The sequence below is a fragment of the Phyllostomus hastatus genome, unplaced genomic scaffold (assembly GCF_019186645.2).
Source record: "Phyllostomus hastatus isolate PE091 unplaced genomic scaffold, TTU_PhHast_1.1 phas_contig_254, whole genome shotgun sequence".
Classification (NCBI taxonomy): domain Eukaryota; kingdom Metazoa; phylum Chordata; class Mammalia; order Chiroptera; family Phyllostomidae; genus Phyllostomus; species Phyllostomus hastatus.
In genome coordinates this window covers 18,182,259-18,209,588 of record NW_025333810.1, presented here as the reverse complement: position 1 = coordinate 18,209,588, position 27,330 = coordinate 18,182,259, and the positions used below count along the sequence as shown (strand labels likewise).

The window sequence follows — 27,330 nt, the reverse complement described above, 5'->3', positions numbered from 1 at the left end:
ACTTAACATAAGTGGTTCTGGGGTGAGAGGTGGGGGGCAATAAAAGTCTGACTGGAGTACTTGGATTTTACATGGGAGGTGAGGAAAATGGAAAACAATGTAGAACACACATTTTCTATAAGAGACAACATAAGGTCAGGGAGTATCTATATCAGTTTTTAAAGTAGGATACTCTAATAATAGCCTATTTATATGCTGATCGGAATGATATAGGAAAGCTGTTCATACCAGAGAGAGGGGCTCAGGTGCCCTGGAATGAGCACGGGGTTGGGCGGGGCCACCCTGGGGGTCTCTCTGCAGGGACCGGAGGAAAGTCAGAAAACACGAGCAGATGCAGGGCCAGTGGGAGGTTTTGTGGTGGGAAAATGAAGAAGTTTTCATTTTTATCAATTTTATCATTTTTAGGATATTGTTGCTATGTTAAGGAATTCTTTGTAATACAGATTTGGGGACAACAATTAAATATCCATTCCTTGGTGTATTCCCTGCCTCTTCCTGCAGTTTAGGGTGCTCTGACTCTTTTGTGGTCTCCCGACAGACACATTAGAAAGGGGTAGGTGTCGGTGCAGGTCTCAGTTCATTCTTCATTCATCCCTTAGCAAATAGTTTTTGAATGCTGAGCGCAGCATGGGCCTTGGAAATACAATAGGAAACAAAGTGTCTGCTCTCCTGACACTTATATTTTAGTTTATTCAGGAGAAATGAATATATTTTGACTGCAGTTAAGTGCTGTAAGGGAGAATCAAGCAGGTGGAGGGGGTAGAGAGGGATGGTGGGAAAGGCGAGTTTTTATTTGTTTATGTTTGAGTAGGAACCTGGTAATGAGTCGTGTGTCAGGGCTGCGTTCTGAGAAAAGCCCTGTCAGGCAGTTTCATTGCTGTGCGAGCATCACAGAGTGCACTTGCACAAACCTAGATGGTATAGCCCGCCACTGTAATTGCATGTACCCTACTTTTTCACAGGACTGGCTGTGCAGTGGGTTTGTTTCCACCAGCACCACCACAAACACAGCAGTAACGCATTGTGCTATGATGTTAGTACGGGTACAGGTTCCTGTTGCCAGGCGACAGGAACTTTTCAGTTCCATTATAATTTTCTTTTGGGACTGCTGTCGTATAGGTGGTTTGTTGTTGACCAGAATGCTGTTACGCGTGCCTGACTGTAAGGTAAGGAGGAGGCATTTCTAGACCCAGGGAATAGCCTGTGTTCCCTGGAGGAGGGTGTGTGCTTGGTGTGTTTGAGAAGACATCAGGGTGGCCGAAGCTGAAAGAGGGCGACAGGACAGGTCTGGGACATGAAGTCCGAGGAGGACATGAGGACAGGCTTCGGAACCCTGAGGAACCAAATACAGTCAGAGGCTGGAGGGCTTGGGGGGTTTTGAGCGTGGAGCACCAGGCTGTGACTGATGTTACGGAAGGGTCTCCTTGAGACCCTAGGCTTTAGTTCTGGCTCTGTTCCCCAGGTCTTTTGATTTCATTCTAGTTTCTAAGTGGTTAAGGGAGATGGGGGTGTTATCTTAGGTGAATGATATCAACCGATTTCAGGTGCAAGATCATACATACTGTTTTATTTCAAAGACAAAATGGTACCTTCCTTAGAAACCAACAAAAAAGAGGCTATTGCTTTCCCAGCATGATGTTTTCCAGGTGTCTCTGATTGTGTATACAACACACACACACGTGGGTGCATGGGTGCTGTTGTATTAATATAGTCGGTTATAATTAAAATTATGGACAACAGAAATGTAAAATGATGGGGTGGTAGCATAAATAGAAACTTCCCCTTTTCTCGTACCTCGGCGGAGCTCTTGCACAATCCCCAGGCATTTAACATGTCTCCTGCTTTGCGGACTGGTCCGGAGTCCTGAGAAACTAGTTGCATTGATCAGAATACTTTTTATTTGACTTAAAAAAAAATTTTAAAGCAGTACATAAGTTGGTAAAAGTTTAAATTAAACTAAAATATTATATAATGGAAAGTCGGTTTTACTTCCCCCTTAGAACTGCTCCCCAGAGCCAATGACTTTTAACAGTTTTGGCGTGTCTTGAAATAGTCTCCGTATGTTCAAGCCTTTATATTTATATTTCTCGTATTATTTCACAGATCAGAGTGTGTTACAGAAACATCTATACCTTGTTCTTTTCCCACTACTGTATGTCTTGGATACCATATGTTACCTTTCTACCTTTGAGTCCATAATTTATTTAACCGATCCTCTGCTAATCATATTTAGGTGTTTTCCAGTAACAAAATATTTTGGTGAATATCATTTTGAATTCATTTCAGAATTTAATTGTCCCTTGACTTGATTTCATCCATTGCATTCTCACCAGACAATAGAACATGAATTTCCTGTATGTCTACAGTCTAATACTGTGGATTATAATATTTTTGGCTTTAATTTGGGCTAATCTGAGAGTTGCCCATCATTTTAATTTTCCCTTTTTGTGTTAAGTCACTGTATTGCTTAATTGTCCTACATATTGACAGTTTCTAACCTCGAATTTTCTAGTGAGTTGTTGGCCATTTCTTACTGATTTTAAAGTATTTCAGTGTATGTAATTAAATCACTTTTTCATGTTTTGTAGTTTTCATGTGCTTGCAGATTTTTTCCTCTCTTTATTTTTTGATTCTGTTCATGCTAGCTTTTGCCCCTATGTAAACATCTTAAATTGTGTAGTCAGGTTTACAATTTATTTATTTTTATGGCGCCTGGGTTTTGTATTGGTATAGAAAGACTTTAAGATTATTAAACATTTTTTTCTTGTACTACTTTAATGGTGGTTGACTATTTGCATAGTTTTCAACTTGAAGGTGAGTATGATTTTTATCTTAGTGGCTTTGGAGTTATATTTCAATATAAATAATTTTGACCCAATCTCTAAAATCCTTGAACCCTTAAATTAAAGCATTGTTTCTTAATCAGAGCTCTGCATCTGAATCACTTGAAGAGTTCTTAATGTTTTTCCTTTCCCCAAATACCCAGTCCCAGGTTCCCTGCTCCGTTAGGATTCTCTGCTCTTCAGGGGGCCTTCTTTGTGTGCGTTTGGAAAGGCTTCAGATAGCTCATTTGATGATGCCTTTTTTTCTCTCTCCTTCAAAGGCAGATGTTAGGAGTAGTTAGTAGAATTTCCTGGGTTTTTTCTAAGGTGCTTTATAGAACAGTCATCGCCACATTGCTTTAAATATGACTTCATTAAGCGTTTTACAGGTGGTTAATTAGTGTACTTGGTCAAATGGGAGGTGGAGCAGGAAGGTCTAATGATTTGCAGCTCCAGCCCTAGGAATATTTACAGCCAGATAAGTACCCTTACTAGTGTTTCCTAGAATCCTAGAGCAGAGCCATCCTGCACCGTGAACTGCTTAAGTAGTAAAGATGAGCAATGGCTTTTGCTTAGCTAGCCATTTGGTTTAGTAGCATGTAGATAATTTTCTTGGAGGCAGGAGGAAATGTTTGGGAGTGCATACAGTATGAAGTTTTTAAGTGTTACTACCATGGGTCTGAACTGCAGAGGTCATCTCTTCTGGTCAGCTGAACTTCAGAAAAATCGACAGTTTGCAATCATGCCCTCTCAGTCGGCAGACCAGAGCCAGTGTGTCCTGCAGGGGCTGGTCACGTGCGGCCTTCAGGTAGACTGGCTGTCCTGTAGCAGACCCCTGGCTTGTATTCCTGCCTCGGTTGTGGTCCAGGGGAAGCAGCTCTCTGGAACTGGGAATGGGTGGGTGTTTTGGCTTTTAACTTCTTTTACAACCCTGGGCAGAAGCCACTGTCTCTGCACCTTAGTTTCTTCTTGGACTACATTTTTTGAGTGTCCTTTCAGTTTCAAAAAGAGTTGCAATTTCCCCCCCACTCCTACTTATTGCACTGGAGACAAGTATATTGTGTCTACATCTCTCTGGTTTTCTGCTGTTGTCTGTGAATGCATGTTTCCCTGTCAGACAGAGACCCTGCAGGGCATGGGTGCTGTCTTACTTATTTTTATCTTCCTAGCACTTAGCCCTGTGCCTGATTCTAGGTAATGCTCAGTAACTAGGTGCTGTGTTGCAGGGTAGGGAGGGTCTCAAGACTGGCTGCTCCTGGCCCACATCTTTTGCCTTTCTGCCCTGTAGAGATCATAGGCAAAAGCATTGCTGGGAATTATCTGGATTTTCACATATCTTACATTTATGTGGCATTTTAAATTCTTTAAAGCATCTGTATAATTGGTTATGTTGCACCTGCTTTCCTGGGTCTGGTGGAGCATGTCTGTTGAATTTTAAAGAATTAAGATAAAGATGATTTACCCAGAAGGGTTCTCTGCTGTGTCAGAATAAGAGAATGTAATGGCATCCTGTTTGTGGCCCGATTTTTGGCGGATGATTTTTCTACCACCCACAAAACCCTCAGGGCTAAAGTGGAAGGCTAGTCTTGGAAAAAAAAGTTATTATCCAAGTAAGAGAGAAGTGCCTATTATAACTTACAGCTTAGGTGTGACCTTGGGAAAATTGTCTAAACCAAGTTAACAATCTAATTTGTTAAAAAAAAAAAAAAAAGCCAGCTCAGGTGTTTGGAGTATAATGAGATCTTAGGAACTCAGGGATGGAGTTTGGCCCCTTCATCTTTGGTGGAATTTGTATAAGAATTTGGAGTGCAGCCCATTCTGACAGCTCTGGTCTATAATCATTGATTGCAATCATATGTCATTAATAGTCATAACTGTTGTTAAACACAACAGTGGTTTGATTTTTACCTTGAAGTGGCCCATTAAACTCAACATGTTATTAAATACATTTAAAAAAATACACTTGCCAATATACATTTAATAGATTGAAACTCTACGTGTTTATTGTGAGTCTTTTTCACCCGAACTGGTGGTTGCTGTGTTTGATGGCTGGGCCACAATGGTGGTTCCTCTCGAGTCTCTGGTGCACAGGTGGCAAACACAAGGCCCGTGGGCCGAATCCGGCTCTCCACCTTGTTTTATCCGGCCCAGCATCTTGTTTCTACCCGGCGGCAGCGCCAAGCTCTTGCTTAACTGTTAAGGAGTAGTTACATTTATACAGTCCTACAGTTACCTTCTGCCCTTTGAAGGCAACTGTGAGGCTGATGTGGTCCCTGGGTGAAAATGAGTTTGACACCCCTGCTCTAGTGAGTTGTGTGCTTTTCTGACATTGAGGGAGCTTTTGCTGGAAAAAAAATAGGGAAAAGAAATCTAAAAATTGGATGAATTGTGGATAATGATGTTGATGGCGGTGGTGCCCATTAATGAGAACTCGAACATCGTTTGGAGGGCACTGCTAGCACAGCATCCACAGAGCCTGGGAATCATTTCCTTTCGAGGTCACCCCCCAAAGTAAGTTTCCTAGATTATTTACTCCAATTTCCTCCAATTTCCTAGATTATTTATTATAATCCTTTCTGATATTAGAAAGGATTATATTTCCTTTCTAATATCAAAAATGTAGTCAGTAATTACTAATCTAGCATCTAGCTGCCCGGGAATGTTTGTTGAATTCATTAACACTGCAAATTATGTGCAAGTATTTCCAAAGCCCCATATCCTGTTGATTTTCACTTCAGCCTTGGAAGGTTGTCAGAGAACATGTTATTGCTCTGGTTTTACGGGTGGGGAAACGAGGTGTAGAACTAATGCAGTGCCTTTACTTAATAAACATGTACAGAATATGTTACACAATGAAAGAGAGGCACCACTCTGCCCTTGACTTTAACACCAGGTCTGTGCTTCCTAACTCTGTTTCAGGTTAGGATTTTATTGAGCATCTATGTACTCTTTCTCTCAGAAGAAAAGGAAAAAAGGAGTATGCCTGTTTTAAACACATAAAGCTTTGCTTCTATAATTACATGGTTTCTCAGACTCCACAAAGACTTTGAACTCTGGTAAAGAATCTTTGATTTAACAATTGCTTGTCAGCAAGCCCTTGAATTAAGTGACTTACTTAGGGGCCAAACAGCTTGACTACTGAGAAGCAACAGGAGCCCTGTGCTTCTTTTCCCTCCCCTAATGTTTTTCTCACTACCCCATGCTGATTTTGAAATGATGAACAACAAATGAGATATTAGGAAAACACTCTGAATATGGCGTTCTACAAATAAAAATGCAAAGAGGTCTCTAAGTGTTAGCAGGGGAAACCCAGGCTGTGCACTGTGCAGCGTGGCTTATGTTCATGTCCTAGGGAACCTGCTGGAACCCTGTTACACCGTTAGTGCCAGCTGTTTGGTTTAGTCGGATCATTTACCAAAATACAGCAGTCCTCACTGGTATGTATGAAATAAATGCTGTGCCTGTGGCATATATTTTTGCAAATGCTTTCTATATGTGGGTTGTGAGAGCTGGTGTAATTCTAATTGCAGAACTATCAGTGGGATTTATGTCTGTCGTTCTGAGATGGTTGGAAAGAAGGCATTTAAGTACTTAAGGTTAGAGATCACACATTTTGATTTTTGTTCTACATTGGCACAAACCATATTGATTTGAAAAAACTCATTAATGTTGCAGGTTAGTACTCAGTTACTTTTAGCTAATTAAACTTTTATGGGTAGTGGAAATATAAGAAATATGTGAGGTTTTACAAAATTTCTGATTTTGAGGGTAGAAACAAAGCCAATGCATAGTAATTTAAAAAATAATTCAATCTATGACTCCATTTGTTTCATTCCAGCATTAAAAAAGGGGTATGAGGAAGGCTTGCCTGTCTTTCTTCACCAAATAGCAGTTTTGCAGACCCTTACAAGTTCCCATATGTTAGTGAAAAACATTTTCCAAGAAGTTGGCAGCACTGCACTTTGTAGCTGATGCCAACTTCTTCCTTGGGCCAATTCAACAGAAAGGAAAGGGAAAAAAATGCCTTGTTTTAGTGGCTGAATTACCCTGACAAGCTTTCACATCGCCCCTCCTCTTATTAATATTCTTTTTGATGTGAGCTTGTAAAACAGAGGATTGGCTGTTAATCTCCACAATCTCAAGGGCTTTTGGCAGCGGCCCATAATTGATGTGTTCACATGGCTGTTGTCTGACTACTAATGATTAGACAGCAGTGTTATCTACCAGCTACATCAGTGTTGCTTATAAATCACACTTGATAAAGTGCAGCTTCATTTCTTCAAAGAGTCCGTACATGTCTACATACTTTGATAGAACTGCCAGAGGCATTTCATGATTCTGTGACAGCTTAGATTAGGTTTATTTTTCATTTCTGTTTGACAAAATATTAGACTTTCTAATGCTTGTGAAAGAATTTTTTTGTTCCTCTAACAAGGCACTTGTAGAATGATAGGCAGAGAAAGATTACCAGCTCTCCACAGGCAGGTGTGCAGTTGGGGTGGCAGGTCATATTTTGGCCTTTGCTGCTCGTGCTGAGGTGAATGCAGTAAGGCCAGGCCACTTGGAGCTGTACCATTCTGAAAGAAGAGCAGAGGCCACCTGGGAGGAAGTTCTGAGAATGTGGGTCTGCACTCAGATTGTGACATGACTGGGACAGGCCATCTAGAACTGTGAAACTGCAGCAAATGTTCAGTCACAGTGTGAGCTGAACCCATGTGTCGGGGTATGACTCCACTTTATGGAAGGGCAAGGGAAAGCAAGAAGGTTTTACACGAGGAGGAGGTAACAGCCCCAGAAATCATATCTGTTGTCCTACTTCCATGCCCACATGGGGACACTTCGCTGGCTACAGATCCATCCATCTGCCCAGAATTCTGGGCACTGCAGAGATGAAACCAGGTCGTACATTGCATTTACATGGTGGGCTTTCAGTGGGAACTGCTGAGCCTGGGGCCTTTATTCTACTCGAAATGCCGAGTCCTTGAGCTAACTTTCCTCATCTATAAAATGTACACAAAAAGAGAAAGTGATTTCTAAAATCATTCTGCTGATCTCCGCGTGCACTTTCGCATGTCCTTGGGGTATGTTGTCCTAGAGCCCCTCTGTCTTCTTGCTAACATTAGTTAATAATCTTCAATTGTTTTTTTCCTAGGCCAAACGGTAGGTGTCAAAGAAGTGGTTACATTATTTGATTTCAAGAAATGGAAGTTTTTTTACCCTGGCTGGGTGCGGCTTAGTTGGTTGGTGGGTTGTCCCAGACCGAAAGGTCGCAGGTGCGATCCCTGGTTGGGGCACAAACCTAGATGGCGGGTTCAATCCCTAGTCAGAGCATGTGTGAGGGGCAGCCAGTCAATGTTTTTCTCTCACACTGATGTTCTTCTCCCTCTCTCTCCCTTCTCTCTCATAAATCAATAATAATAATAATAATAATAAAACCTATCCTCAGGTGAGGATTTAAAAAAAAAAGAAATGGAGTTTTTTTTTACTAGGTTTAAAAAAATTATATTGTTTTCATAAGATGTTCATGTATTTTAAGGTATGTCAGAGGTTAAATATTTTATCAAAATATACAACTTTTATAGAGAATAAAATTATATGGCAAAGACTGGAAGTTGGGGTTTTGTTAAGGAACTGATGTCATTATGAGTTACTAGAGTTCTAGAATATACGAATGAGGATAATGCATTAACACCAGGGTTACCTGAAACAAACTTCCTCTGCCCGCTCCATCCAACATGACAAAACAGAAGTTACAGGAGATCTCAGAGTGCTTCCCAGTTTTTATTAAAGACTTAAAATTGTTAGTTAAAACAAATCTTGCTAGATGTGCCTTTTTTATAATTTTGGTCTTTTACATACATAAAACTCTTTTTTCCAGTTGAGCTTGTTACTTGTATTGTCACTTCTAGGTGCCAGATTTATTCCTTAACTGCCCAATAGTGTCTTTGACATGAATATTCTTTTCCCCTAGTAAATTTTAGGGCTGTAATTAAAATAAGCACTGTAATGAAGTAATAAATATTTATTGATAAGTATTAGCATTGAAGACCAAAGGTACTTAACTAAGCTGCTTATCTGAAATGATTTGTGGTTGAAGAAAATACCCTCCCCCTTTTTTAATTAAACAAAACTATTTAATTGAAGTTATTTTGGTTATGGTTATTGGATTTTAATGCAGTGTGGAAAAATATTCATGATTAACTTAGAGAAGATAGTCTTTAAGTGATGTAAATGGAATCTTCATTTAGTTTTCATACATAAAGCAACTGTATTAGAGTTGATAATGTAGCCATAAAATATGAAAAAATCTATTAAAAGATTGAGTATGGTTTTGATTTTATAAAATATGTGTGCATATGTAAAGGCTGGATGGTACTATTAGAAATAAAAAATTGGAATACTTTAAAAGATTTTTTTGCCATCATTAAATAATGTTTTCTTTAAAAAAGTACTATATGCATATCTGAGTTTTATGAAGTGCATTACCATCATGGCAAAAATAAGTATGCATTCTTCAGTTTTAAAAAGATACCACTTCTTGACTGATGATTTAAATCATGATACAAATTAAGTTAATTTAAATTTAGCTTAGTCTCATGCAAACACTGTTTGCAGTTGTTCATTGACTAATGGGAAATTACTGTAATATTAAGGGAAGCATAGTAAAAATATACATATTCATATAAACGTGGAAACTTTTGCCCACAGGATGCATTTAGTTGGATGTTAGTATATAGAATATTTCCTTTACGATCTGCTTTATTTATTTTTTAATTTTTTGGCTACATCATAGAAAATTTCTTATTTATTGGTTAAGAAACCTTGGACAGGTTATAGTGTCCATTTTAAAAGTTGCGGCCACTCATTTATTTTGGAGCTGGCCTCTTACATTCTATGTGACCAAGCCTTAGAGCAGGTTTTATTTATAAGTATGGGATTGGGTGAATTTCCCCTAATATCAGTCTTAATAATTTGGGATAGCTGTCTAAAATCTATTCTTAAACAAGACAGTTAAATTAAATATTCTGGAAATAGGGGTGCTAAGAAAGTCTGGCCTGTGTCTCACCACCGCCCCCCCGCCAGCTCTCCTTCCTTTTTGACTCTAAAGAGTGAATAACTAAAATGGATTAATGACTGTATAGTAAAAATAGTCATATTCATTTTTATTTACTTTTGTGCTGCCTTTTGACACCATTTTCACAGTGTTTAGATTCTTGAAGTAATCCCTATGAAATAGCTAAGACTGGTGTTGTTGTTTTTTATAAATTAAACAACATACTTTATCTTTTTAGTTTTTTTTAATTGTTATTCTATTACAGTTGTCATAATTTTCTCACTTTAACCTCCTCTGCCCAGCCCACCTCCACTGCCACAGTCCATCCCACACCATTGTCCATGTCCATGGGCCCTTCATGTATGTTCCTTCACTAGTCCCTTCACCTTCTTTACACTATTATCCTCCTCTTCCCTTCCCTCTGATCACTGTCAGTCTGTTTTATGTTTCCATGTGTCTGATTTTGTTTTGCTCATTAGTTTATTTTGTTCGTTAGATTCTTCTTGTGAGTGAGATCATATGGTATTTGTGACTGGCTTATTTCACTTAGCATAATACTCTCCACTTCCATCCATGCTGTTGCAAAAAGGTAGGAGTTCCTTTCTTTCTTTCTGCTGTGTAGTGTTCCATTGTGTAAATGTACCACAGTTTTATTATCCACTCATTTACTGCTGGGCACTTAGGTTGTTTCCAGCACTTGGCTATTGTAAATAGTGCTGCTATAAACATATGGGTGTGGGATGCACTAAGTTCTTTTGGATTGGTGTTTCAGGATTCTTAGGGTATATTCTCAGCAGAAGAATTGCTGGGTCATAAGGCAGTTTCATTTTTAAATTTTCTGAGGAGATTTCACATGGTTGTCCACAGTGGCTGCACCAGTGCACATTCCCACCAACACTGCACTAGGGTTCCCTTTTTTCCACATCCTCGCCAGCACTTGTTTGTTGATTTATCAATGATAGACATTCTCACCAGTGTGAGGTGATATCTCATTGTGGTTTTAATTTGCATCTTTCTGATGGCTAGCAATATTGAGCATCTTTTCATGTCTCTCTGGACCCCTCTGTATGTCCTCCTTGGAGAAGTATCTGTCCAGGTCCTTTGCCCATTTTTTAATTGGATTGTTTGTCTTCCTGGTGTTGAGTCATATGAGTTCTTTACATATTTTGGAGATTAAACCCTTGTCCAATGTATCATTGGCAAGTATGTTCTCCCATATAGTTGGTTCCCTTTCGTTTTGATGATGGTTTCTTTAAGGCTAGCATTCTTCATGCCATTGTGCAGGTACTGACACTAGATGATAACTGATCTCATTCTGAGGTTAGGATTCCTCCCAGGACACCAGCTTCTGGAGGAGGAAAAAAAAATTGTTTTCCCCAAATAAAATCTTGCTGTATAACTGATTCTAAATAACTGTAAATGTGCAATTCTAGATCCGGATATTTTGAAGTTTTCCATTTCATTTGAAAACCATTCTTTGGTTTTCAGAGACCATGGTAGCATGATTTTAATGTGTTGATTTAGCTATGTGACAAGTTCAACAAGGCCTGTGAAAATATGCTGTTCAGGTTGGTGGACATAGTGACATAATGTGTGCTCAAGATGACAGTCATGGCTAACATTTGTTGAGCACCTATTATGTGGTTGGGAAAATAAGGGCTTTATATGGATTATCTCATTTGATGTACCTATTACCTTAAATACAAACCAGCAGTCCCTACTTTGGGTAAGGAAACTGAGGCTTAGAAAAATTGTAAAAATTTAAGATTATGTAGCTAGTAAACTAATGATCTGGGGATCAAATACAGAGACTGCCTTCTTACTTTTTTACACACTGTTACCCAGTTCAAAAGTATTACTGGGACACTTGGCATGAGACATTGACCTGTGTGTCATTACTCTCTGTGAGAATGAGCTTCTGGGACTGATGATCTTAGCTGTCCCATTTTTTGACTAGACTTCTGGGTGAAAGAACTCCAGGTGTCGGGGATTGCTTGATTCACTTACAAGGGAATTAAAATATCCTGGTTTTCAAGATTAACATGTTACCCAGAACACCTTGCAGTTACAAGGAATGCTTCAGTTTCATCTATTCTCATAGGAGCAGAGTTGTAATTTGTTGAAAAACATTTTTTAAAAAAGCTTGTGTGTAAGCTCTGTGAAGGCAGAGATCTTGTCTATCTTGGTTGTCATTATATTAATGCAAAGCACAATGGCTGGCATTATAAAGAGACATTCAGTAAGTATTTATTGAATGTTTTAAGTTAGAATTGAAATATGCCTCCTTGTGTCTCTTTTCCAGGTTATCACTCCTGGGTTTTATTGGGAAAGCTAAAAAGTAGTGGGTAGTTAATTTTTTTCTCTTTCCTCAATCAGAGATGGATATGTATGCTTACTTATTTCCTATACTTCTCACCTCTCTCTGCTTCCTTTCTCCCCTTTCTTCTTGCTCTCTTCCAACACCACTCCCCCATCTTTCTCCCCCATCTCCACCACTAGAGTCCAGGGGTGGACCTACATGAGCAACTGAAAATAGAGTTGCCCCTTGAACAACATGGGGTTGGGGTGCCAGCCCCTCTGTGCAGTCAAATATCTGTATATAACCTTCAACTGCCCTAAAACTTAACTACTAATAGCCTACTGTTGGCTGAAGCCTTACTGATAAAGTCAGTTAATACACCTTTGGTATATTATATACTGTATTCTCTCAAAGGTAAGCTAGAGAAAAGAAAAAGTAATGGAGAAAATCGTAAGAGAAAATACATTTACACTATTTATTGGAGGAAAAACCTTAAGTGGACCTGCCCAGTTCAAACCAGTGTTGTTCAAAGGTCAACTGTATAGGTATTTGCCATTAATTAGACCAGGGGTCAGCGAACTTTTTCTGGAAGATCCCATAGTAAATATTTCAAGCTTTGTGGGCCCAGATACAACAAGGATATTATGTAGGTACTCATATGATGAAGGAGAGAAAACAATTTCTACAGCTTTTGATGAAAATTGATGAAAATTAAAACCTAATGATAGAAATTGAGTACAATTTGTAATATAGGTCTTCTAATGAGATGAATGGAATTCTTTATGGGGGATGGTGATATTTCACTTAATATGGGTTTTTAAGTTAGTGGTTGCTATTATTAAATTGATTGTAAAGATTCATTTGTAAGAAACATTCTTAGCTTGTGGGTTGTATAAAAAATTGGCAGTGGGCTGGATTTGGCCCAGGCACCGTTGTTTGCCAACCCTTGAACTAGACCATGGGCTAAAAGACATCCTAAGCAGGTTAAACTGCCCTTGATGTTCTTCCTCAGTAAAGGCTCATTGCTCCAAGACCAGGAAGGGAAGGTATTCATATTTGATGGAAATGGAATATGTACCCTGGGAACAGGAACATAGAGAACGAGGGAACATATATTTAAAAAATATATTTTATTTATTTTTAGAGAGAGGGGAAGGGGGGAGAGTGAGAGAAACATCAGTGTGTGGTTGCCTCTCCTGCACCCCCAACTGGGGACCTGGCCCGCAACCCTGGCTTGTGCTCTGATTGGGAATGGAACCAAGGACCCTTTGGTTTGCAGCCCTGCACTCAGTCCACTGAGCCACACTGGCCAGGGCCCAGGGAACATAATTTTAAAGGTACAACAGTAGCAAGAGAGAAGGGAAGGAGGGAGTATCTCTGGTCCAGGTCTGCAGTGATTCTCCAGGGGAGGTGTCGTGAACAGGACCAGGTAAGGTCAGTTTGAAAAAGCACATTCAGGATGCCCCTTGGTTTTGCGATACGGCCTCTGGAAGCGAAGGCCTCATTTTCTTATTGGATGCCCATCACATAGAAAGGTGGACGACGCAGCTGGCATGTGGGGGTGGAGTCCGGATTCTCAAAGATCAAGTCAGCTAATGAAAAAGAAGCAGCTACAGCCAGCGTGATGAATCATTACTTCTTCACCTAAATGGAAGCAGAGTATTCCAGGGGCCACACTGGGGTTGCCAGTGGCTGTTAGGGTGAAATTAAAGGTTGCATTAGGAATTACTAGCCTTTAAAAAAACCTGCCCTTCTGGTGGGTAGAGGGTAGGCTGGAGCTCTTCCCCGCACTGTTTGCTGCTGACTTCTCTCTGGCGTCAGCCCCCAGCCCTCGCAGGCCACTGTGGTCTCAGAGACGCTCTCCTCTGGCTGCGGTAACCGCACTCTCTCCTGCTCTGCTGAGGCCTCAACAGCCAGCCCCGCGCCATCAGTGGGCTCTGCGTCTTCTCCTAACACCCTCTACGTTCCCCTGTGCCGTCTCATTCACTTCTCTACGCCAGGATGGCCCTCTGGTCTAGATCATTGAGTTCCACACAGTTATTCCCACCTGCCCGCAGCCCCCCCCCCCCAGCGCGCAGTCCCCATCGTCACGGGGCTGCCACTTCACCAACGGAAATGGAACCCGGCCTCGGCCTGAGCTCACCCTCCGCCCCCCACCCCGCCGCCCTGTCCTCGCTCCCACTGCTTCCCAGGACTCCTGGGACTGCTCCCTCACTGCCCGCCCCCCCCATGCTCCCCGCAGCGGCCTGGGCACTTCTCACCCCCTGACCTGTCCTATGGCCCCAGTGCTCTCTCCTGACCCCGCAGTAACCCCCCCTCCAGGAACCCGGCCCTGGCCAGGGCCGCATTCATTAGCCCCAGCTGTCCCTCTTGTCCCTGACCCCTACCCCGCATGGCTCTGCCTGAACCCCCAGCCCTTCCCGGGGCTCGTCTGCGTGTCCCCAGCACCCCCGGCCGGCTCCCCGCCCACCGAGGCTCCCACAATGCCCCGGGACCAACTGCCGGCACAGACCTGAGCTCAGCTGCTCCCCCGCTGCAGCTAGTCCCCTCCGTCGCCTCAGGGTCCCTCCGCTGCTCCGGAGGCAATGCTTGGCACCTCTTGGCATCTGGCAGAAATCTGTTGGATGATGAACCAACTTCCTGTGGTGAGACGTCGTTAGGCAGCAGCCCTAAGAAAAGGGAGGACATGGGATCGGTACACTGTCCGCCGCCCCCCCCCCCCCACTAGGTCCTTCCAGCTCCCTGGGCGCGTTGATTTCAGGGCCTTTGCGGAGGAGTTGAGATAATAATCTTAATTACGGGTCTTCTCTTTCGTGCATTAGCATTTGTTTACTTTTATTCTAAAGTGGACTGGCTTAGTATCTTTTAATTAAAAATTAGTGTTTAAAAATGATGAAAGTAGCATGTTCATGGTAAAACTCATGCTGCACAGAAGGCTGTAAAATGAAGTGATCCTTCTTGAGTGTTTTTTATGGATAAAATTTCTAGAAGGATGAGTAAGAAGAGAGGTTCTCCCTGGAGAATGACCTATATTGGCTTTTGCAGTCTGCTCTGTTTTCAGGAGGGAAAACAGAATTTTGGATCTGTGAACAGCTTTTTTGGGGTTGTGGGGGAGGCGGCATATGAGAAGAAACGTTCAGAAGTTTGAATTATGGTGCAGAGCTTGGTAGAGGTCAGGGCAGCCCCTGCTAGGGTATCCTGTGACCCTGGGAAGTGATTTATCTCTTGAGGCCGTAGTTTCATTGGTTTACAAAATCAGATGAGAAGACTCACCCTTGCCTTTCACAGAGCTGTGATAAAAATGAATGTGTCTCCAAGGTGTCCTTGAAAATAAGTATGTAGATGGCTGTAGGAGCAGGACCTCTATCATTTTCTCTCTGTGTAACCTTTTACCTTTGTGATAAACTATGGAGATCTTTACTGAGTTTGATTTGTTATGAAATCAAAATTTCAAAGCTTTCTGTAATTTGTTGAAATCGATGGGTATTTGGGAGGTCTGGAGGGAAGAGAGGCAAGACATTAGTTAGAAGCCTCTTAGACATGCATTTATGTGAGCAATGTTTAGATTTCACAGGGAGAATCATGGTAGCAAGATAGTGTGCTGGGCGGGGAGTCAACATTGCCCCCTTCTGTGGCTGACCCACCTGCTTTGGGAAGGCAGGTTTTTCCCCCTTCCAACACCACCTTCGTTCCCACACAGCGTGACTCATGTACTTCTTGTTATTTGTGGGACCAGCATGTGTTGTGTTGATAATTCAAATGTCTAAAATACTCTTTTTAGCGGGCTCTTTCTCTTAAAGCCGCCTTTCCTGTCCCTCACTTCATCCCCCCAGGTGTCTAACCTTTGCCTTTCTCTCTCTCAAGCTCCAAGGGCCCTTCTTCTGCCTCTGCGACTTGTATCCTGAGCCTAAGCAGCCCCGCTGGCTCGCTTCTACTACCTCTGCAACTTTCTAAGCAAACTTTCTCATATAATTTGAAAATAAACAAACAAACAAATATTTCTCCTTTTAGGTAGTGATAAGATTTCGTAGTATAAGGTAAAGAAGTTCTATTAGTAGAGAAGATCAGCAATAAGGTGATTCTGTTGCCTCCAACCCCCCCACCCCCAAACAGGCTTTTCTTTCCTTCCCTGCCCTCCTTTCTCCCTTCTTAAAATCGTGCCTGTGTCCAGAAGAGTGAGGATGAGAGGCCTCTAGTCTTTCCGTAATTTCAGGAGAAATTTAGGGTCATGGAAGACCCAGCAGTGCTTTGATGGCCAGGCTCTACAAAGGTACTCAGTACTCAGAGGTTATGAAGTTGATTTGTTTGTATCATTGCACCCATGTTAAGCCAAGTCCAGACTTAAAAATGCAAAGTTTTACCATTGAACTTCTTTTCTAAAGTTACATTCTTAGGGCTTGGGGACCAGATCTATAGAAATGGGGTTTGTATGAAACTTTTGAGGGATCCCCCATTCTGCAAAGTAAAGGGACTCGTAAAAAGGATTAAATTCAAGAAGACACATGTTTTTAGTACATTTATGATGGTCTCCTTTATTTGTGGCTTATTTATTTATTTTAGTGTCTTTGGAAGTAGGCAGGATGAGAGGAAATCAGACAACTCTTATGAACAAGATATGAAAACACCGATCATTTGCTGCTGCTATTTAAAGCACACCCAGCTCTCTGAGCCCTGGAGGATGTCAGCAGCACTTTTGAAACCGATGAAGAGTCTGTGGCTCAGCAATAGGACAGGTTTTTTGTCCAAAGAACACAGACGAGGCTAAGTATGTGATAACTGATGTGGTCTGGTGGAAATGCCCCTCCACCTCCGTGTGCCGCTTTCCCGTGGAACTCTACGTAGTTGAGGGCCTTCTAGGGGAGAACTAGTTTGGCTTCAAAACAAACAAAAAAATTAAGACATTGAGTTGAGCAGATTCATCATACTCTGATCTTTACATACATGGTACTTTTTTTTTTTTTTTGCTTTGAAAAGCTGTCACTAGTAGAGAATGAAATGAAAAACAGTCACTGCAATTGAAAGCACATTTTATGCATGTGGCTGGCCTGTCTGTGCCTCTGCTTTGGGACCTGTGTGTAGGGTTGTTTCTGGAGTAATACACTGACAGTCAGGGACTCCCCTTGGCTGCCTGCCCAAGCAGCACCACAGAGCCCCTGGTTTGGCCCTTCTGAATTTCAGGGTGGCAGGAGTCCTGGCTGGAAATGGAAGCATTTGTCTTGGCCCCACTGGCCGTGGGACCAGAGCCCTGGTGCATCCCCAGGCCAGGCTCTACCAGGTCAGAGGCTAAGCCCTTTAAAGGCACTTGAGCGGCTACTTTTATTTAGGGCAGTCTCTGGCCTTCACACCTGGGAATGAGAAAACATACAATTCCCAGTCATTGTAAGTAGTTGTAACTTTTGGAATTGGATGCTTTAAAACAATAACAACAAAACACATGTGAGCTTTGGTTTCAGCGAAGATTTTAGGTAAGGGTTCTGAAGGGATTGCAGTGTTTGCTTGGACACTTGTGATGTACGGTTCTGAACCATGTGTGAGAAAAGGTGTGTGTGGCTTCTTACATACAGAAAAGGGTCAAAAAACTACCTTGGCAGGAAGGATTCTTTCCAACCCGTGTTCTGTTTCACATTAGAAGAGTTGGCTTTTGTTGTACATCACTGTGGGTTCAAGTTCTGGCTCGGCCACCGACCCTAAATGACCTTTAAAAGTTACTTTTCCCAAGTTTCTCATTTCTTATCTGTAGAGTACTTTCCTCACAGTCTTGTGGTGCAGATTGAATGAAAGAATGCAGAGTATACCCTAACTCCTCCCTGCTGTGTTACATGTGTTGAACAGTAGTTGCTGATGTTGTTATTCTTTTTATAAGAAAGCTCATACACTTTGGACTCAAAGGGGTTTGGCCTTCAATTTCAGCTCCTTAGATAAGTTGACCATCCTCTGAGATCTTACAGTTTCTGCCTCTGTAAAATGTGGGGATGTTGTGAGAGTTAAAGGACATAGAAAATGTGTGGTGCCTGGTACATGACCCTTCGTAAGGGTATGCCCCTGTCGTTTCCAAAGCGAGCTGTAAAGCACAAGTCACTTTGATCATGGTTCTAAAAGGAAAGGTCTCCCTGTAGGAGAGACAGAGTTAGAAATGACCGAATACAGTTGTTCCAAGTTTGTTTTTCAGGGATGGAGAAAAGATCAGTGCTTAAGGAAAGAGTTTTTAAAGAAAAAATTTTAAAAGATTTTATTTATTTATCTTTAGAGAGAGGTAGATGGAGGGAGAGAAGCATCAATGTGCGGTTCCTCTCACTCACCCCCAGCTGGGGACCTGGCCTGCAACCAAGGCATGTGCCCTGACTGGGAATCGAACCAGTGACACTTTGGTTTGCAGGCCAGTGCTCAATCCTCCAAGCCACACTAGCCAGGGCAAAACCTTCCCTTGCTTTGCTAATGAGGCAGTGATGTTAGGCAGAAAGGATGGTTAAATGCAAAGTGAGAGACTGCCGCAGTGGTCACCTTTAAAGAGCTGTGATTTCCCCTACATGAAGTGCAGTCTCTGTCTAATGCTTTTTGAATTAAATAGGTGACTGTGGGCAATCTCATAAAATGGCCAAATACCAGAATATAGAGAAAATATGAGCATTAAGTAATCATGTCCCAATGTGCTCATAGAATGTAAAAATATTAACTAGCAAAATAAAGTGCCATTTCCATTCTGGTTCTTGGTGATCTGAGAACCCTGGGACTGAGGGGTTAAAATCCAGAGGTGTGTGGAGATTTGTGGCCACAGATGAAAGAAACCTGGGGCAAGCCCCCACCAGGGTTCAGACCTGCCTTGTGGTGTGGGCAAGAAGCTTCCATTAGGCTTGCCTGTCTTCCTGGCCTGGAGCTTCCCCTTCTCCCTTGCCTGGCAGCACTTGCCGTCCTGAGCCACCTGACTGTCCCTTTGTTGGGTCTGAGCAGAGCAGGAGTGCCCACTGGAGATCCCCAGCCTGGCCTTGGTGACTCTTCCTCCTTTGCTGTCCATGTCTGGGTACTGTAAGAGATCACTGGCTGATGCACAGTCCCCTCTCAAGTGATGCAAAGCTGCCGCCACCAACACTCCAGCTTTGGAGCCTCCCTGGCTCATCAGCACTTGGAAAACCCTTGAAATAAGGTGAACAGAGAAAATATTGCCAGAGTCTCTGCAGATTTCCCCCCCTCCCAGCCCTCTGATTATACACACTAAGTGTCGATATCTGTGTAAATAACCTTTTCTTCCCCTCCTGTCTCCCCCTGTTCCTGCACCCCCACTCCCATGCTCTTGGGCTCTCTCTAGTGATAAATAGCCAGGCTACTGCTCAGCATGCACCAACACGTGGGAATAATCATGCAAAAATAACAGTGAGAGACTGCCTCAAGTCTGTTCTTGACATTAACTTTCTTCAGTTTGACAGGCTGCCACCACCAGCTGTGAGACTTATGGGTCTTTTTTTTTTCCTCCCCCCTGTTGGAGATGGCTGCTTTCCTGCTTTCCTCTTTGGGGCTGTAATAGTTACATCAGTGTCCCATCAAGATGATTGAAAGGCGCTTTGACCAAGGAACCATTGCTAAAACTGTCCAGTTCTCTGTTCTGATCTTTTATTTCAGTTATTAGTGTTAATTGACTACTAATTCCCCACTGATTTCTTAAAAGAATATCTGATTATTACTATTTTGGGGTAGCCCCCAAAGGTATTTAAAACTGCCTCTTTTTTATTGTTATTCTATTATATTTGTCCCAGTTTCCCCCCTCCTTCACCCTGCCCCTGTTACTGCTCCTATCCGTCTTGCCCCCTCCCACAGTCCATCCCTACACCATTGTCGTCCATGGCCGTGGGTCATTCATATATAACTGCCTCTCTTGAATTGCCTGTAAATGTGGCAAAGCTCAGCATTTGGCCTTACAGGACCAAAACACCTATTGATTACCTTTTAGTTCAGGTCTCAAGTATGTTCATAATAACGATAATATTGACAACGACAGTAGCTTTTGTTTGTTGAGTGCTACCAGTGCTACTCTGCACCAGGCCGTGAGCTAACATCGTCTGGATGATCTCATGTAGCAGTTATGTTAGCCAGGTGTCACTTCCGTTCTACAGATGAAGCCACTGAGTCCCACAAAGATCGAGTGACTCTCCTAAGGCTATGTAACTGAAGGTAGAGCTGGATTCCAGCTCCAGAGACTGACCCTGCACCACACTGTCTGCCACTACATGTTGCTATTTGTCCTCAAATGGCAGGCCACCATGGACAGCCCCTTGGGTGCATTTTCTGCAGTAACAGTTGTAGTTTTGCTGTATTCTGTATGATTTTATTTGATTAGTGCCCAAGTTTTGCCCACTCTTGTTTTGCTAGCAGAGTGCAGTGCTTTGCGCACAGTAGGTGTGTGGAAATTTATTGGATGGCTGTGTGATTGCATTCAGGTGAGTAAAAGGAGACTTCGGAGGCAGCAGTGTATGAAAGAGTTGCAACGAGAGATTAGTGGGCGGGATTTTGTAGAACTATAGGGCTCATCCGACCAGCGGCCAGATGCCAGCGTACGGAAGGAGCACTTCCCGAGGCTGAGCTTCTCAGGGTTAAGTCCTTTTTCTCATACTTTTAACACACTTTAAGTGCACTTAACCATGCATTTGGAGGGGATTATAGATTTATGTTAAACATACAAGGATATAAAAAGGAGCTTTGTAAGTTTGCGTGAAGGGTTGGGGAACTGTAATATTAGACCGGGGCATTTCTTCTCCCCTAGCCATTGTTTACTGAGCTAAGCACTATACTGAGCATTCCTGTTGCGTGCATTACTTCATGGAGTCTTCATTGTGACCCTGTGTGGGTAACGCTATTCTTACTCCCACTTCTCAGACCCAGAGCAGCAAGGTAACCTGCTTAGGGTCCCACAAGTACCAGTAGGGTCAGGAGTTGAACTCAATGCAACTTGAGGTCCACCACTACCAAGTCCAAGTGTACACTGCCTCCACTCCTGAGGGAGTCCTTATGAGAACTGTTGCTACCCTCTGTCTTAACTTCATTAGCTGAAGAACTTATGGTTCATTATAGGGGGATCAGTGACCTGAGAAGTCAGGGTACAGTGGAGCTGATCTTCTATATAAGGCAAAAATAACTATTAAAAACCCTCCAAAGTCCTGCTTTACATATGGTACATGTGGTTTTGTGTTAGATACCATGAGATACACAACAGAACTGAAACCTTTCGGGGGGAATATCTCCCACTGGGGGCATTCACAGCAGAAAGAGTTGGCTCAGCCACACTCTGAATTATTTCCCATCCACCCCCCCCCTCTTTTTTTGGTTTCTGAGTGTCTGTTGAAACCCTACTGTCAAGTTTCTGCTTGTAGGAGGCTGCTCTTTCATTTTCACCTGGGCTGCCATAGCTTATCGCATTTGTGCAAATAGGGGCCACGTTTTTCTCTAGAATCAGTAAACAGGGCTAAAGGACCTGCTCCCTAACACAGCCTGCAGTTGTCTCGGGGGGAGCCAAGAGCCCAGACCCCGCTGCCCATGCCTGGCCTGGTCTCCCAGGCTGAAGCTGAGTCTCGGCTCTGTCAGCTGATGCCCCAAGGAATCTGGGCCCAGCGTAGCACATTATTCAGGTATTATATTAAGAGATGGTAGAAATTCAGAAATTTTCCTAATTTTTTTGTGTTGACAAAGAAAGGAATGTTTTAAAAGTAGCCTACCAGCTTGGTAAAACACCTCTGGGATGGCTGTGATTACTTACCCCTCTCCCACTGGCGCCTCGGGGAAGAGGGGCTTCCAGTAGACCACCCGGTGGTTTTGTTCCTCACTCCCAACTCCAGAGCTCCCAGTGGAGAAAAGCGCCTTTTTCTCCCCTCGCTGGTCGTGGTGGTCCCGTGCCTGTGAAATGGGAATTTTGAGCTACTGTGAGGAAGCTAGTGCAATGGAAAGCCTAAGAAAAATGCCCTTATGTAACAAAGAGTAATCTTTAAAATTACATTACATACTGGATTTTCCTATCAGGTTTAAGAGTTTTAGACTGTTATCACATTGGAGGGCTATTTATGATTAAGCTCATATATGTAGTCAAACTCTCTGAACTGTAGCTTTCTCATTTTGAAACATGTGAGGACAAGGCTGCAGTGTCCCTTCTATAAATGTCATCAACTAAACTTTTTTCATCGCACTTGGATTGTGTGGATGGAAATAAACACAGTTAACTTGCTGGTAGGCCCAGGATACCCGTAGCCTCTCTTCTCAAGCCATCTAGATTCTGTAGAAATGTAATCTTTGGGGTTACCTATGTATATCCCAATCATGGGTGAGTGTGTGCAAGTATCCATATGTAAATATATTTATAAGCAGAGTTAACATATAAGTAAGGATTTAGTCTGGAGATTCCTTTTGATAGGATTTACCATCAATATTAGAAGACCAAGTAATACATCTTTCAGTTGAGGAATATGGGCTTCAGTGAGGTTAAATGATTCTCCGAAGTTATAAGCTTAATGAGTGTGTCATAGTTGAGGCCAGAACCCTAGTGTCACATGCCCTGTCCCTATAACTTCTGTAGCACACTTTGTCCCATTGAATCCCGATCTGGGAACTGATGCTAAGACTCCCCGCCTCTTCTGTTTCACTTTCTTGTTTATTCAATTGAAGCTATGTTTCTTTCCCTTGGAATTAATGTGGGCTGCCCATCTAGTGATACAAAGAACAATTTGAAATATTGTTGCACTTTGTACAGTTTATATGCGTAGCATCAAGTTTCAGTCAATTCACAACTAACTAGATAAATTAAGGGATTGTTGGGACACATGCACAAAAAAGTATAGTAGCTGGTTTTTTTAACTTTTCCTTAAAAAAAATTCTAGAAAGCAATTCCAATCACACACAATCTTTTAGTTGTAATAAAGGCTACAAAGTAGCACTGGTTCCCCTCACCCTTAAATTTTCTCCCTCAGAACCTCTTTCTTCATTTGTCAGCTCAGTTTTAAAATAGGAACTATCAGTGTGAACTTTGATCCACATTAAGCTGCATTTACACGAAAGCATAAATCACCAGATCTAGGGTTTGGGGCTGTTAAGTGCTTTACTTTCTTGGGCTCTGTGATCAAGAATGAAGAACAATAAAAAACTGTGGAGCAAAAGAAGTTTTATGGCAGCTTTGAGAGCAGGAAATTAAGTTTCTTTAACATGCAGTTGGATGAAGGGCTGTTATATTGCATCTTGAATCACTCAGGCAAGGGAATGTCAGTTTATCATTTTAGTGAAATGCAAACTGTAGAAATAGTTCCTACAGTTATGTGAACAAGGAGCCCACACAGATGACTGCTTCAGCTGTTTAACCAGGGAGCACACTTCCTCATGTGACTTATCTTGAAATGCACTCTTGCATTTTTTAAAAAAACAGCAAAAACTATTTAATATTACATCTGTAGCCAAGTGTTGGTTTCTTACAAAGGTTAACTGGGGCTGTGTGCACAACAGACTAGGCTGGCATTTTACCAGAGCAACCTTCTATTTGTCTTTTTATACAGTTTGCTAGCCCAGCTGATAAAACATGCAAGGTGTTGTTCCTTATATGTAGGTGGTGTCTGTGTGCAGAAGAGACATAGGGATCTGCAGTCCTGGTGCAGGCATGCTTTTGCATTTTGCTCTTTCACATTTGATAACCTGTCAGCAGGGCCAAAGCTATTGTGTAGCTGTCATAATAGTTGTTAAAATGGGTCCAGTGAGTGAATGAGTTGGTTGATGATCTACCTATTTAGTATGTACATAGCTTTTCGTTTCATTACGGCCAGACTCCTAAACTTTTCTAGGTGAAGGACTCCTCTGCTGCTCTTTTCGGGATAGGGGTGCGAAGGAATTATAGCACCACAAGGTCTTGTGTTGGCTGTCAACTTCATTTCTTGGGTTTAGAGAGAGGGCTGTTGAGTCTTGGTTAAACTCATCAGGGATCTTTACAAGTTCAACCACTTAAGGACTTGTGCATTGCAGAAACTCAAATTCTGTTGATGGTGGGCACATTCATTTATTTCTCCATTTATATGAATTCAGCTAAACTTTACAGTAGAACACTTAATTAGGAGTTGATACTTAATAAACACATGCTAATAATATCCAGTTTATGGGTTTCAGTGTGTGTAATCAAGTTTATGTATTTTATCTATTCAGCAGAATATGTTAATATATTTTAATAGTGATTTTAATTCATTATGGTTTATAAAGTACTTTGAAAACAATTTTAGTCCATCTCCTGTGCTTAGATGTCCAGTGATGCATATATGGTGTTTATTTGAGTTTCTCCTTTGGAAAATACTGTAAATTTGAAAATAAGATCTTATTTTCAAGTGGTAAAGAGTCCTAATTTTGCAAAGCATCTTTTATTTACATCTACTGAGGCTGGAGTTTGTCTATGGGTGAATTTAGAAGGACATGAAAGGCCTGGCTATAATTTAGGAAGCCAGAGCTCCAATATTTGCTTTTTTCAGCATGAAAAAATAAAATGCTCATTTCTATTCTGCTTTATATTTTGGCACCATTAAAACACTCAAAGCATATTATAATTGCAAATGGATTTTGGGGTGGTGATATATTCTAGGAGTGATGTAAACAGATTGCATTAAAAAGAACTCGCAGAATGCAGCACCACTGCAGTAAGCCTGTCTGTCTTTCAGGTTGACCCCCTGTTTACAGTGCCAGCACCACCACCGCCGATTTCCAGCAGTCTCACGCCTCAGATTCTGCCCTCCTACTTTTCCCCATCTTCATCCAATATTGCAGCACCGGTTGAACAGCTTTTGGTTCGGACTCGTTCCGTTGGTGTCAATACCTGTGAAGTTGGAGTAGTGACAGAGCCTGAGTGTCTTGGGCCCTGTGAACCTGGGACCAGTGTGAATTTGGAAGGGATCGTGTGGCATGAAACAGAAGAAGGTAAATACAATTTACTTTTTATATATTTCCTCGTGCCCTCTTTCCCCATGATATATTTATGTCCACCTGTGTGGGGAATTTGCTTTGCGGTACTCAGAGAGGAAAGAAAAGTGGTTTTCGTGCTCTTTGGATTTTTGTTGAAATACTGTTTGTCTTTTGTTCATGGCTGCTTTTACTTTCAGAATGAATCAGGTGTCCCTAAAGGTGGTTTTCCACTTGAAGTGCTAACACGAAGGACTGTGAGAAGCACGGTGAGGGGTTACTCTTTCCTCTCAGAGCTATCATGGAAATCAAAAAGTAACGGATCTCAAGTTCATTTTCTCCTTGGTGTGTCATTGGAATCTGTCCATTGGATGGGGTGATTTTTGTGTTGTCAAAGCTTATATTTACCTTCTGAATTGAGCCAGGGCTCTTGCATTTAGTGAGGGTCATCACCATGATGTGGCTCTAGCTGTTCCAGTGCTCAGAGATGAGGAGGCCAAGTTCAAAGGCTTTAGCCCCAGGAGCCAGTCAGTTCTCTTCTATGGCTGAGTGGAGACCCCTTAAGCCAGCAGGCTTTTTGGCAAGTGCAATCCATTAGTCACAAGAGAAGCAAGGTACAAGAGAAATGGATTAAGATTGATCTGTGATTACTGTTGGAGATATAGATCAGGCTATGGTTTACTGATAATGTATCCAGACCATGGCTGGTCACATCTATAGAACGTGATCATAAAGTACTATGTATTTCGGATGACCAGTGTCTTCCATGGAGGCCAACAGATCACTGAAAGCTAAATAGAAAGGTGAAAGCTGCATTGCTCCTTTGAGGATGGTAGAATAGAAAAGATAAGGAAGAAGCATGCCCCAGAGTATACTGGGAGAACAAAAGAAAATGAAGAACACGGGGGAAAGTTTTTTTCTTCTAAGCGAGACTGGTCAAGGACAAAGGAGGTGACAGTTGTTAATATCATGGTCTTTTGGGAGAGGAGAAAGGACAAGGATTAGGGGAACAAGAAGGGTCTGAGACTTAAAGTCATTGTTTAGGTTTCTTTGTAACAAGGCGGAAAAGTTGAGGGAGAAAATAAAATATGCACAGACGAGGCTGAGTGGATGGGAAAGGGGACTGACTATATTGGGAGGGATTATTGGGAAAGAAGTCATTGAGAGAAAATGGTTAAGAATAGTGACGAACTGGAGAATGAAAGGAGAGAGTACAAGTAAAGAATGAAAATCAGGTGACATGATTTTCTGTAAACGTAATTATCTGAAGGTGCAAACATCATTATCTGAAGGCAGAAAATAGTTTAAGCTGTGTTACGGTAGAAAAAAATTCTTAGAAATGTTTATCTTTACATGTTGTATTAAATAAACTCTTACATGATGTATTTCATAATTAGATAAAACACTTGTAAATAGTATCAGTAAAAGGAATCAGTAAAAGGAATTGTAAACTTTCATTCTAAAAGACGGAACCCCAGAAAGGGAATGAAAGCAGTAGATGTGGGGGCTCTCTGGTTTGCTCAAGTGGAAGTTGTGGTTAAAATGTACTTTTGTCTTCAGAAATGTTGGCCGTTTGGGGAATCTTCCCTCTGTACTTTTAACTGAGAAGCCATGTCAAGCACTACTCGGCAACCTCATTGGGAGGGCTGGATATGAGAGGAGCCGGAATTATGATTTTCCCGATCTCTTGCTCGTTCAGACGCCATCCAGCGTGAGGGTTCTGGGTGGGGCCCAAGCCTCTCTCTCCTGGACTCGCTCTGGACTGCGCACAGCCTGCCTTCCCTTAGGTTTTCCCTTGAGCAGAAGTGGTGTCGAAGGGCTTCGAACTGGTATCTGGGTGTGAAATGTATAGAAAAGGACTTAAGACATAATAAGGTCACAGTTAATTAGTTTAGGTGCCAATTTTCAGGAACAGAAAATGATTTGGAAAGAGTAAGGGTTAATTTTGTAAACTTGAAAGTAAGATTTTCCTGTACTTGGATAATTTACTCATTAGGATGAAGCACTGTCTTCCATTTCTTAGCTGTGACTTAGTACTGGTCAGTTTATTGCTTGTCATTATTTTATTTATTCCAGTGTGGGCGAGGATGAAGTTCCTGCCGTGTGACCTCCCCGGGTGGTAGATGTTGTAAAATTAGCCACAAACTTTCTGCAACAGCTGTAAGGCTGGGGTTATTTTTTACTTTGCTTAGAAGTCTGCTGGGTATTGACTCTTAACCTTAGCCTCTAATAAAAGATGAGATTATTTAGAAAAAATT

At 41.9% G+C, this 27,330-nt stretch overlaps 1 protein-coding gene across 5 annotated transcripts in view; it reads left to right on the top strand.

Moving 5' to 3' along the window:
* ZNF608 (zinc finger protein 608) overlaps positions 1-27,330 on the top strand; it is a 153,330-nt gene that overhangs the window by 70,865 nt on the left and 55,135 nt on the right. For all 5 annotated transcript variants that reach the window (XM_045837981.1, XM_045837984.1, XM_045837980.1 and 2 more), the window contains one exon: positions 24,835-25,090. In XM_045837981.1, the coding sequence (XP_045693937.1) occupies positions 24,835-25,090 (256 nt within the window). The remainder of the gene's footprint in view (positions 1-24,834; positions 25,091-27,330) is intronic.